General features: G+C 41.3%; 1 protein-coding gene across 1 annotated transcript; it reads right to left on the reverse strand.

Moving 5' to 3' along the window:
- Window positions 1-4,638: 4,638 nt before the first annotated feature.
- Window positions 4,639-10,924, reverse strand: LOC119742115 (allatostatin-A receptor-like). The gene is made up of 3 exons (XM_038218148.1): window positions 10,466-10,924; window positions 7,359-7,510; window positions 4,639-6,794 (listed from the first exon to the last, which is right to left on the reverse strand). Exons 1-3 carry the CDS (start codon window positions 10,503-10,505, stop codon window positions 5,874-5,876), a joined length of 1,113 nt encoding a protein of 370 aa, XP_038074076.1. The 5' UTR covers window positions 10,506-10,924; the 3' UTR covers window positions 4,639-5,873.
- Between the last annotated feature and the right edge of the window lie 2,322 nt (window positions 10,925-13,246).

A 13,246-nucleotide genomic window follows, 5' to 3' on the forward strand; every position in this document is an offset into this window, starting at 1 on the left:
AGTCGTGGAGTCGCAGAGACTCGAGCCGATAGAGGGCGCAATTCTCGGCGGAATTTTTTTGAGAACGAAGCATCCATATCCATTTTAAATGAGGTCGCAAATTAGGAAGGGAGGAGGGCGACGGGGGCGGCGGGGCACTGTCTGGAGTGGCGGAGGCGCGGAGTCGTGGAGTCGCAGAGACGCGCACCGATAGAGGGCGCAATTCTCGGAGATATCGACTGCGGCTCCATGACTCCACGATCGATTTTCGGAGGTAGGTCGACTGCGGCTCCACGCCTCCACGCAGCCGTACGGAGGCGCGGATGTAGAGTAAAGTGGCCCTGGTAAAGTAAAGTTGTACCAGGCCTTCTTCAGAGGTAAATGACAGAGGAACAAGAAATAAACATGTAGGGGACACACAAACATGCAGGGTTGAAAGGAGAATCACAAAGAGGGATGGGGGGGGGGGGGGCAGACCAATCCATATCTGGCTACCATCTCTCAATTTTTTGGTCTTCATGTACAAATCTATATTCCATGACTGAAATTTTAAAAAATAAATCAATATTTTCTTGCTCCAAATTTTTTTCGAATCAGGCTTACAAGGAGGTCCAATGTAAAATTAAAGTTGCATTTAAATATCCGTTAGTGGTCATTGCTGAAACCAAGGGGTGGCTGTGGAGTTTAGGGTCCGAGTTCCTATAACAGATGAAACATCCGCCTTTAACTTTTTACTTTTGTCAAGTTTCAACATGTTCAAGTTTTGCAAAAACTAGTACAAATTGTCGTACTCCTAAGTTAGAGTTTCTTCATCAGATTTACACTTTAAAGTAGTCAAACAATATTTAAAAAAAAAAAAATTAAAAGTGGCAAAAATATATGGAGTTCATCAAATAAGGTTTTCCCCTTCTTTAAATTAGGTTGTTTCCAATTGTTTTAATTGATTGTGACAATAACAAATTCTGTTGCCATGTTGTAACTTATGGCATGAAGCAAACACGAAGAGCACTCGCATGACACAATTAAGCAGGTACAAGTGATTCCTAACTTTTCAATCACTTCCTTCCATGAACATCAACATCTCAAGGACAGACTGTTCAGCTGTAATTAGTGTCTTGTTGTTTATTTAGATTATTGTTATTTATTATCCGCGGTCTCGGTCTCGGTCTCGGTCTCGGACCATTTCGGTCTCGGTCTCGGTCCGCCTTGAAGGGGCTGGTTTCGGTCTCGGTCTCGGTCTCGCAACTTCAGGTCTCGGTCTTGGTCTCGGTCTCGGACTATCCGGTCTCGACTACAACACTGGTGTCGAGTAAAGCTTATGCTTATAATAGTTCTTGTGTCACATTAGTGTTCATAAATGTACATCATACTTTGACAAACAATAGGACCTGAAGAACCGCTATCATTAGAACATTATAGCACCTTTACTTACATCTACAAAGATTATACAATGTAGGCCTATTAACACGTGAAGTGAACAACAAATTGAACACACGTCTTTTTACACCCCCAATATTGAAATGATGATCAGTCACATGATGATAAAATGGCAGCCGTCAGTTTCAAATCATGTAACTTCGTTTGTGAACTTGATTGGTAAAACATAAATATCGCGTCCGGTGAAATCGGGGTGCTACCCGCACGCGAATTTTTTCCCCAAATGAGATCGGACAATATCAAAAGAGGGCGGTGTCACTGCGTTATGCATATTCATGCTATCCAGGGCTTTTATAACAAGGAATTTCTTGGCAGCTGATTCGTGGACTGGTTGGATGTAGTCCTGACTTCTATTCAGGTGATCCGAGTTCGAATCTCAGTGAGCGTTTTTCACTTCTTCTCATTTTACCTTTCAAATAACTAAAGTGAGGAAGGAACATTTTCTCACAAGACGTAAAGCCTATCTTGGGTTTGTGTTGTGGAGAACAAGGCATCAGATATGCATGTAATGGACCAATCAGAAGATGGGAAACGGATGTCGTTTGGGGAAAAAAATATTCGCTACCCGCACACCTTTCCAGTGACATGGTGCGAACAAATCAAAGGTTTGATTTCATCCGGTCGCCCTGTGAACAGTCAGATCGGTCCGATTTTTAAGCGCACACCTCTCCGATCTGTACGTCCGATGGCCCAAAAGTCGAAAGGTGTGCGGCAGGCTTTATTTTTTTGCTAAAAACTGTTCCCCTTCAAGCAGGGGCGGATATAGCTTGGAGGGGGGGGGGGTGATATTAGGGGAGTTTAGTATAAGGTTCGCCGAAGGCACGCCCTGCTAGTGGATCAGAGGGCATACCCCCCCCCCCGAAAAAACTTTGACATCTACGATGAATTTCTCCTGCATTCTAAGGCAATTCGAGAATAAATGCAGGAACTTTAGTATTTCATTTATTATTTTGACCCCATTTTACAAGTATAATAACATTAGTCAGCGGCTCAACGGGAGCCCCCCTCTAGATCCGCTTCTATCAAGTAGGCCCTACCTGATACGAAATTGAAAAAAGTGAACATTTTACGCCGCTATGATCAACACATCTCTTATCTTATAATATTGGTATCAAAACATGGCCCATGGACAAGATAAAAGTTCAAATCTCGCGAAAGCAAACTTCCAAGCAGAATAGGACGTTTCTTGAAGAAGATTATCCGCAGTTCAATTCAGTAAGTGATTGTTCGTGCCTCGGTAATTATTATGCTGGCCCAGCGAAAGTAACGAATCTATTCACCACCTTTTATCGATCTTAGAGTTTAAAAAACGTGCCCGTTCGTCGGGAGCAACTCTGATTTCCATGCCTGGTGCCACAAGACATTGTGGATAACTCAATGGACGGAAAGAAAAATGCATGGATCGTGCGCAGACAGAAGAGCTTGCGCTAGGTGAATGACTTCACAAGGGTGTATCTAATGAGAGCTCAAAGACATTCTGAGGTCATTGTCGACCTCGGATAGGGCGATGAGGATGAGCCAATATTTTGCCAGTTAAATTTCAATGAGGTATTTTAAAGTGCTTACTACAAAATTGTCATTCCAACATTGATTTATGGATCCTATAAAAAAGCAGATATTATACCCCGACAAGTTTTATGGACAAAGGAAGACAGTAAGCGACGAAGTTATACTTGAGCCGATGTGGTTTTAATATTCGTTTGACGGCGATGCCTTTTCTCTCTCTGATTCTAGATTATACTGAGATTATATACATTTGATTGACATTCCAATCTTTTAGCTATCTTATAACAGGTTGTCTTGTCTAATTACAAATTGTGCAATAACTTTTGAATGTTGATAATACGAGATTGGAGGTGTTTGGTCCACTTGAATCTGGGAGTAGGGCTAGGCAAATTAAAATCCGTGGGCTGATGCACTACGAATTTCCGGTCCAGCCAAGAGCCCACCCACAATCGAGGGAAAATACAACATTTGCAAACATCAAAAAATAAAACTACCAAATCATTTTGAAATACCTTACTGGACTGTTAGTGAATGACAGTGTAAAGCATCCTGTAAAATCATGGCACCTGGTATACTGTCATTTTCAAGAAAAGTGGTATTTTTGTATTCGGCCGACCAGCGTTGGAAAAAAACTGGCTTTTTTCAAATACTGGCCCCAATTGACCATCGCACTTGTGCAATCGATTACACACCTATGAACGGGTACAAGCCAGCTAGACTGGTTCCCTGACCTTACAATTCCCCAATGTATGTAAACTGCTCTGTTTCTTCTTATATGGAGTCAGGGAACCAGACTACGGGAAAATGATTGTTTTTCTTGGTTTTTATAGCATTTTCGAACCCAAAACCTCAAAAAAGTCAGTGTAACTATATTTGCTATATATTTTCAACCCCCCAATTCCATCCATTTCTGAAAATTACAGCAAAAGCAAATGATGTATATTCCGTTTAAATTAGCCATTCCTTAGGATGATGTGTCTCATAATCAGGAAAGTGGTCGTGTTTTTTAAGGTCAACCCGTACAAAAATGTTTTATCATGGTGATGTTATCGAAACCCAATGGTTTCTTTATTTTGCTATTTACCCACAGGCATTAAGGAACGAGTAGTTGATGACATCCCTCATTCTTGTTTCGAGTTAATATATATACATGTACACTATAGTGCTCCATACAGCTTTAATATACACATTAATGGTGAAGAATATAAGTAAAATGTAATATAGGTTTTCACGGCCAATTTCCTAAAATGTTCATTCACTTCTGAAAATCGTCCATTCATTTTGGTCTGAATTTGAGAATCGCTCTGAACACACGTTTCATTTTCGCTACCAGAGTATTCGATTCCATTTCAGTTCAATCAATTAAGTGATTGAGCAGCACCTTTCGTTAATGTCCATTCAGATTCGTTTACAAGACTTTCTTTTTCGCTTTTAGAAGGCGATTTCAAACATTCACCATTCTGTTTCACTTTTGCTTTAACGCCATTGGCACCTGATACAATTAGGGGTTTCTTTACGATTTTGCACACCCCCTAGGGAGTTAGGGTTACCCGTCAATCAAATTCGCTGTTTGTACCTGAAATCAATTTAGAAATGGCATGCTTGCGTAAATGAATGCACAGGTAACATAATTGGCCGTCTGTTTCTCAAAACCGAATGCACGGACAATGAAAACGATTGAGTTTTCGTTGAATTGAAATGGGATTAAAGACGTGCATTCAAATTGAGACGGAAATGAATGACCGATTTTCAGAAGTGTATGAACATTTTAGGAAATTGGCCGGGAAAACTTTAGTATATTTTATGAGCATTATTATACACAGCAGGCTGATTAGCTATTACGCGAAATAAAAACTTGGCCTTTTTCTACCGATTGGCCTAATATTTACTCTTCTATGGTTTAATAAGGTTGTCCAGAAATATACATCTGTGGTTTTCCTCCATTTTTGCTTCTTTGGTACAATACAGCAACATTTTCATTGAATATTTTAACAGTGTTGTAGTCGAGTACGTTTTCCTGAGTGCCGAGTACTGCCGAGTATTTAGGTTGCCGAGTACGAGTATACGAGTACTTGTATTCCGAGTGAGTACTAGTACAAATGTGCTTGAAGCCGAAAATTATGTGTACTATTAATCATTTTTGATACAAACTTGGGGTTGTCTTTGTAAGCATTTTTCAATTAAATAATTTGAATTTTTTTATCTGCAAAAGCAGTCTCAAATCAATGTGTTTTCGTTGTGATCTTTGAAGCTAAGCTGCACGATAGTGGAGCCCAAATACGAGTACCGTCATTTCGAGTACGAGTACTTTGACATTCGAGTACGAGTACTCCAAAAAAAAGTACTAGAGTAGTACTGGAGTACTACAACACTGTATTTTAGTATTATTAGGCCTATATGACAGATATTACAATGCGTTTAATATAATATACACGCCGGTTGAAGTACTTTAAGCCTGGTTTCCATATCGACGTTAAGCACGCAGACAAGTCAGACTGCGCAGACAGTACGCGGATCCGGAAGTGTCGGCGACACTTCCGGATGAAATGTTTCCATTTGTCTGCGTTGCAGGTTTGGGTCTTCTTTGCCTTTCACTTTGCGTTTCTAATGTCGATATAGAAACTAGGCTTTACATTGCATTTTGTATGGCCTTGCAAACAAACCGTGTATGGTATAAATTTCGATATGTAATTCAACTTTGTCAGCCTAAAGGTTCTTATATACAAATGTTTCATTGAACTTTCACAAACTAAGAGACCATATTCAGCTTTATTGCTTTGGGAAGATATACAAGTCCGAAAAGCATCAAACACGGGTCTACCACTTTAAGCAAATGTCCAAGCATGGGCATGATTCCTTGGAATATGAAAAGTATGTTTTCAGCCAACGACAGCGTCTACAAGACGTCTATGGAGTGAATATACAGTCTCAATTATTCTTAATTATTCTTTTTAAGCTTTTTCTTCTGCACATTCTGTCTCGGTGACAAAGACGTCATCAGGAATTCGGGCGTAACGATCGCCGGCGTTCTGATCTGTGCCTGTTGATGGTGGGGCCTGCCGTACGCAGAACAGGCAGGACCGGGCGAAGCGCATTAGAGGCTCGCGGTGGGTAGCGCTGATCGCAAACACTACGACGGGATTCAGACAGGAATTCACGTACACCAGGACGTGAGCTACCTCACTTAAAGTCATATAGGTCTCAAAGGAGATGGCGAGAATCTGATCCCAGCTGGTGTAGAGGAAATACAGGTTAATAGCGTGGCCTGGAAGCCAGCAGATAGCGAAGGCAATGTTGAGAACGAGCACTACGATGGCAAGACGCCTCATGGCGCGTACGGCTGCAGTGCTTGAGGGAGTACCGCGTACCAAAACGGCAGCCATGCCGCAGTAGCAGCAGGTTATCACGAGCAGAGGTATCAGGTACTTCAGCACGAAGCCTGTGGTGAGGAAACCCTTCGCCGTGGGGTTATCCCGGGTATGAACAGGTACGACGTGACAAATGGAGAAGGACCTAGAATACTTGACGACCTTAGCCCAGACTAACAAGGGCACGGTACAGACGACCGCGAAGACCCACACGAGGAACAGAATGACCGCGGTGCGTTTGGTATGTATCTTCCAACGGAGGGTGCAATACCGCTCGATGCTAACTGCCGTTAGGGAAGCTACGCATAGCGCCTGGGCGAGGCTATAAGAACCACCGGTTAACTTGCATAGGAAGTCACCCAGGTCGTTGTCGGGCCAATTGAAGACGTGCCAGTGCAAGATGTCAGAGGGCACGGCGAAGATAAACATGATCAAGTCAGCTACGGCTAGGTTTCCGACGAGAATGTTGGAAACTGTGCGCAGGTGCCGGTTGAGTGCAATCACCTAAACAAATACAGAAGGAAATGGGAAAAAAAAAAAAATTTAAAGGAATATTCACAAGAAGTGACGATTTGGAGCGACAAGGCGATTTTTTTAGTGGATACTCGAACACTAGTCTTACTGGACTATATTTACCCAACGTAACATAATTCACAAATCTTACATAAGCTTAAAAAAAAACGCAACACTAAACATAATCCGGAGGCGAGGAATCGAATTCGTCGAGGTATGGTACCAAAGAGCTTGAACTTGGCTAGAAACAACCGCTTAGCTATATGTGGGTTTCAGGAAATATACTAGGATGAATATATTAAAGTGAGGGGAGTGGCATGGGGGCATACCGGGTGAATGGGACCAAATAAAGGTGGAATATGAGGCCCTAAAGCCTTTAGAAGATTTGTATGATTAAAATGTGGATTAAAACTGTACTTAAAAACTGTCGGAAAGAGTCTACAACAGGGATATGTCCATTGCACATTACTATCGGGCCCCCCTTTTTTTGAATGAGGAGAAGGCCCCCCTCTTCTCCCTGGCTGCGCCATTGAGCATCGGTGAGTTGCAAATTACCATTAGCAGAGCGGAATTGGCCACTATCCCAAAGACCGCCATGATGAGGGTGACCGTGAAATTCCACCTCCATGGTACGTGTATGCTGTGCGAGTAATCATCACTGCTGGTCGCGTTGTAAATGTAGTCCTCGTAATCTTCAAGGTCAAAAGCTGCCAAAAGAAATCCAACAGACATGTATTAAAAATGCACTCCCTATGAGTTTCACCTCGGAAAATAACTTCCTCTTTTTTCGATCGCTATTTTCCTAGCAATGTAAAAGTTGTTTACTCTTGAACAAGACTTCGAACGAAACAATTCACCGACGTTTAGTTATTGAATTAGTTTTTTTTCACAAAATACGAATTATTGGCTGGCAGACAATAATTCGGCTCTTCGGCAGGGCGGGATATTTTGTGCGGAAAATGAAAGCCCTTTGTTGCAAACGCCCAGAATCGGAATAAAGAGTTTGTTTCGTTGCAATAAAACATACAAATTAAAAATTCGTTAGGAGACAAACCAAAATCTATTTGTAAAGAGCACGGGGTATGCATCTTTAACCCTACAAGGGCAGGGTTATTTTGACCATCTCTCAGCCGGGGGTTTCCACCCCCCCCCCCCCAGATATTGGCCATCGAGTGACGAAACATTTTGAAACTCGGTACATGCAAACAGCAACTGATCATAAACATACCAACGAAATTTCATGACTATAGATCAAAGGGTTTTGGAATTATGGCTACTTAATTATTCATATGTACGAATGGTAATTCTGCTCTGTGTACACGACGTAAAAGGGGCAATTCAGGTTTCACGGCGCGTAGCGCCGGAATTTTTGTTTTTCGCTGCGCGGCAACCCATGTTCCGATTTTTTTTTATTTTTGGTATCAAAGGATGCGCAAGGCTCGAGGTTAAAAAGCCATAACAGTTCGGGTCGCGAAAACAATTTGTTCAAGGCTATCGCGGAAAAAGGCTATCGCGGATTCCGCCCCCGGCCCTTTTAGGGTTAAAGGACCACCTTCATAGTTCACTCTAAGGTTTTCAAAAAGTGACTTCAAACGCGTGTATAGTCTGAAACAAGCGTGGGACCTTATATCACACAGATTATTGTCGCTTATGTGATATGTAGTGATCTCCAAATAAATATGGGGATAGCCAATTGACTTTCAGAAGTAAAGTCACCGTCCGACAACTACCACTCAAGAACAATAGATTTGCAATGTAAAGAAAGATGTCTACTTTAATGGACATGAACAATTGTTACTCATCAAATTATTATTTATTTGTTTTGAAATGTTACAATAAAAACAAAATATATTTTAAATTAAATTTATTTTTAGGAATAACAATTTTCGTGTATCCTTTAAGACGACTCTGTTTTAAGTATTACAAACAATTGGAGTAGTTGAGACTGGTTCCCTCCTCACATATTCCAATGGAGGGATTGGGAACCAGTGCGCAGTTTCACTTTTTAGTACAGCTCGGAATAGTTAACGAGCTTTTTATATCCAGATTTTTTAATGGAGTTTTATGTATACGCTATATTTTATACGGCGCCAGACTAAAACATCCGTGACTTTATCCACTGCTAAAAATACGTGTATAAGCAAAGCTAAATATATATGTATATATATATTGCTGTCCTATCAGATATATAGACTAAACAAACGAGTTTTTTTCAACCTGTTTTTGGAAACTGTCTGACAGAGATTGTTGTGAATTTTCTATGGCAAAGGCCTTTAAAATGAAACATACATTTTGAAGACTTCCTGACGAACTTAAAACTTTAAGCCTGGTATCGGTCCGCCTTTTGTTTCAGCGCTGGTTTGAATATTTTCGTTTCTTGTGATTACGGATATTTGCCACTTTCCTTGCAAATTCAATTCCTTGCTAAAGTGGTGACACAGCTGTAATGGCTACATGATAGATCCCTAGTGGCAGTTTGAAAATATTTTCAGAGGCTGCTCACACGAAATAGCAGTGCTATTAGGCCTATACATTAAGGAATCAAAGTTCGCATAATGATGTCCATCAAAACAGTTTGCAATCGAATCTAATGAAATTGGTTTAAAAGTCGTTGTTTTAATAATTACAACCTTGCGAAACAAATAGGAGAAAAAAACCTGAGAAACAAAACGAACACACTGAAGACACAGAAGTGTTGTAGAATCAACACCATTGTTATATTTGCCATTTTTAGCTTACTGTCGTGTACACAAAGATCCACTGTAGACGTGTCCGAGTTATATCAAACTCGAAAAAAATCACATTTCCTGAGCCACCGGATGTTAAACACTTGAAATCCGCGCACGCTCAGTACAACCATCTGTAAACAAACTATCAGTGTCGCATGGAACTTAACGTCTCGACATTAGACAAAGTCAAGGGACAAATATTTTGAATCCCATGACTATACCAGAAAAAAAAGATACCAAGTGTTTTGAGCAATATTTTACTTTTCCCCTTTTTTTGGGGGGGGGGGATAATCAAACTACCATTATCTGTAATAGTAATTGAGAAGAGTGTTTAAAGCTTAGTAGTAATTGTTGATATTTGACTGTCAAAGCGATCGTCAACAATATATTTTTTATGCAACCAAGTATAGTCAATTACCATCATGCGCATGCCTGAAAGTCTTTGACTATGCGTGGTTGCAGAAAACTGCCAACCGTCGCAAAACATTGGCAGCATACGGACGAGAAATAGGCCCATGCTGAACCCCCTACAGTTTAAACACCGATTCAATATCAACGAAGACAGGGTTGTTCTTTTTGCTGGAGCAAGGGCATACCTATAAGGGGGGATATTTACTTATTGCTGGGAAACAAGTCTAGGCTAGCCTATAGTAAAACTGTTCTTGGGTCAGTTATTTTGATCTAAGGTTCTATATAGGTAGTTATCTGAATCAACTGTTTTTGGGCCACTGGTGAAACTGAAGCAGGTGTAACTCACAAGTGATATTCAATTGAACCAGCCTGGTATATGCTGGTACTAGTAAGAGGACTGTAAGCTGGCTGTGTACTAAATGCATAATGAAAACCATACAGAATCTCAGCAGCAGTTGGTCATAGTCTTCAGACATTACCGTCTTAAACGGATGACGGATAGAAAGTTGTCGATATACTTACAACTAATGAAGTAGCTTGACTCGTCCATTCCTTCCTCCATGGTTCAGCAGAGTAAATGTCCAACAGTCCCACTTCACACAAACACCAGATCTGTCCTTGGCTTAAAACGATCACGCCACAGGCTTCTTGTGCGGAAAAACTGTGTAAACAAAATGTCTAGGAAGAGCGGCCGAGTTGGGTGACCTACCTGCCCTCAGATCAGCAGAGCGATGATTGGCATGCGTTGATGTCTGATACACACGCGATCCTATATCCGCCTGATGTGCAATATACTACAGTACCGAGTATAACTGGGAAAACAAAAATGTTCATCAAATACAAAATCCCCGAGTTTGTTCACCACTTGTACCGATATGAAAGAATTAACGAAAGTCTTTCCTGGGCCTCCTGATGACGTTTGAGTTCTTTTTCGGGAAGGCAGCTTTAATTACACACGGATTTGAAATACTGCAGATAAACATATCGTCACAGTTTTCACGAAGAGACAATTTTGGCAAAAATCAGTATATTTTCGAAATTCTTATTTTGGCCGAAATCGATTAAGTGTATTGCAGCAGACATCTTGGCGAATTTATTTTGTCAAAATCAGATGAAATCATTGTGATCATGAGAATCAATAAAGGGAAAATTTCATCCAAGTCGTATTTTCAGTTTTCACGAAGAGACAATTGTAGCAAAAATGCATGTTGTTCTATGGGGACAAAATAAAGCGCGTGTGCGATTTTGAGTTTTCACGAAGAGACAATTTTCAAGCGCGCGCAAGCAAAACGACGCGTGCGGGAAAAACGAAGCGCGTGTTGGATTTTGAGTTTTCACGAAGAGCCAATTTGTGCGTGTTTGGATAGCGGAGAGTTTGAGTTTTCACGAAGAGACAATTGGATCATTGCCAATTTTCCCGGCAAAACCAATCGCCTGTGGATTTTGAGTTTTCACGAAGAGACAATTGACTATGAACGTTAATTGCTCCGCAATTAATTGGTCTATTGACTCGCAATTGGTACAATGTGTTAGTGTGAGATTTCAGCTTACTATCGGTATAAAAAATAATCAACATGTCTTCTAAAAATAGGCGAAATCTTCAGTTTAAAAAGGGTTCAACTTTAAAGTCGATTTTCTCAAAACTATGTTTCAACGCCCCGTGGCCAAAATTGGCTCTTCGTGAAAACTCTGACGATATCAACCATGTTTCCCCATAGTGGGTAACAGCATGACAGATCCCAAGTGCCAACCAAACTTGCTTTGACGTGACCTTGACGGTGAACTGTGCTATCAGTTGACTTCCTCATTGACATATACGGACACAAGGAAAACAACGCTGTGGCGATAGTAGGGGAAATAGGAGAAAAATAGGAGGTCAAGGAGAAATTCAATAGTTTCCTGGCCTTGTTTTGAAGGAGCACTTGCGAGAGAATTATGCGCCCTTAATGTGCTTGAAAACACGTATGAAATGTTTATACATTGTAGCTGAAAAGGTAGTTCAAAGAACGATACATGTAACTTTAAAATTTGATGTTTTCGTGTTTCTGCGCGAACAAAACTTGATTTCAGGGATTTCAACCACTTCCTATTTTTAAGCTCTGGCAGGAGCTTCTGTCATGGTTCTGTCACGGATGGTCTGTCTGTCGGTCCCGAAAATTGACCAAAAGTATGTCACATTTTTTGGCGTTTTAACTTCTGGCAGGTAGGCTATCAGTTTGATCGATTTCATGCAAGACTTTCATGCAAGACTTCTTGCAACACGGCCAGAGCTTGTTGTACACTCGCACTTGTTGCATGTAACGCCATTAGGGCACCCAGCACCCGATGCGAAGCTGAGGGTACTTTGCGCCCCATGAGGTAAAAAAAAGTCCCACATCACAGCAGTCAACAAGTGTTTTGTTCTGTCGTACCAATAAGTCAAAACGATAAAGGTTATAACTCACTTTATTCAAGAAATAAATTGAAATCATTGCAGTGTTACCCTTTGATTACTGTGAACTTTCCTACAAGACAAGATATTGAACGGTTGCAGTTCTTTGTTTCGAGGCGCGGGGCCTACAAACGCACCCTTCACGCGCGCAATATAGACAAATGTATGCGACACAGCGTATAATGAGGTAATTCATAATTATGCAACGCAGTGTATATCAAGTAAACAGTCATATTTATATAGACTGGACATGTGGCCGTTCTAGATCAATGAAATCACAAAATCCAAGACACGGTACAATAAATCGGATTGTTACACATGTTTCGTGCGTTTCGCCACAGCGGTCAATTCTATACAGCGCTGAAGGTAGCACGTTCCTTCCTGTCAGAGTAATAACGGAAATGGCTAACATTTCCTCATGGAAGTTGGCAACAGTGCATTTTGTATTGTGTCTTATGTTAACTCAATTCTATCCGGTGTTTGGTTTCTTTATAGACAGAAAAGGGCATTTCCTCCAAGGACCTATTTCCTCCAGTGGTGCTCTCATCAAAATGGTGTTTAGAGCACTGACCTATAGGTAGCGGCGCTTTAGGTAAGAGTCAGAGAGTTGTATTTTATCATTGTTGTCTATGGCAATTAATTTTAACGTGACTTTGCCTCGCCCGCTGGGTGAACACCCGGGCGCCAACTCGTAAACAGTGGCGTAGCCAGGAATTTTTCAGTGAGGGGGGGGGGGGGGGGGGGGGGGGACATTGCATGGGGGGGGGGGGGGCGTCATGTAGATCAATGATCATTTTTTTAGAAACTCAAAATCTCAGTGGGGGGCGGGGCGACTGGGGGGCGACAAGGTTTCATGGGGGGGGGCTGTCGCC

The sequence above is a fragment of the Patiria miniata genome, unplaced genomic scaffold, assembly GCF_015706575.1.
Source record: "Patiria miniata isolate m_02_andy unplaced genomic scaffold, ASM1570657v1 HiC_scaffold_5, whole genome shotgun sequence".
In the NCBI taxonomy this organism is placed as follows: domain Eukaryota; kingdom Metazoa; phylum Echinodermata; class Asteroidea; order Valvatida; family Asterinidae; genus Patiria; species Patiria miniata.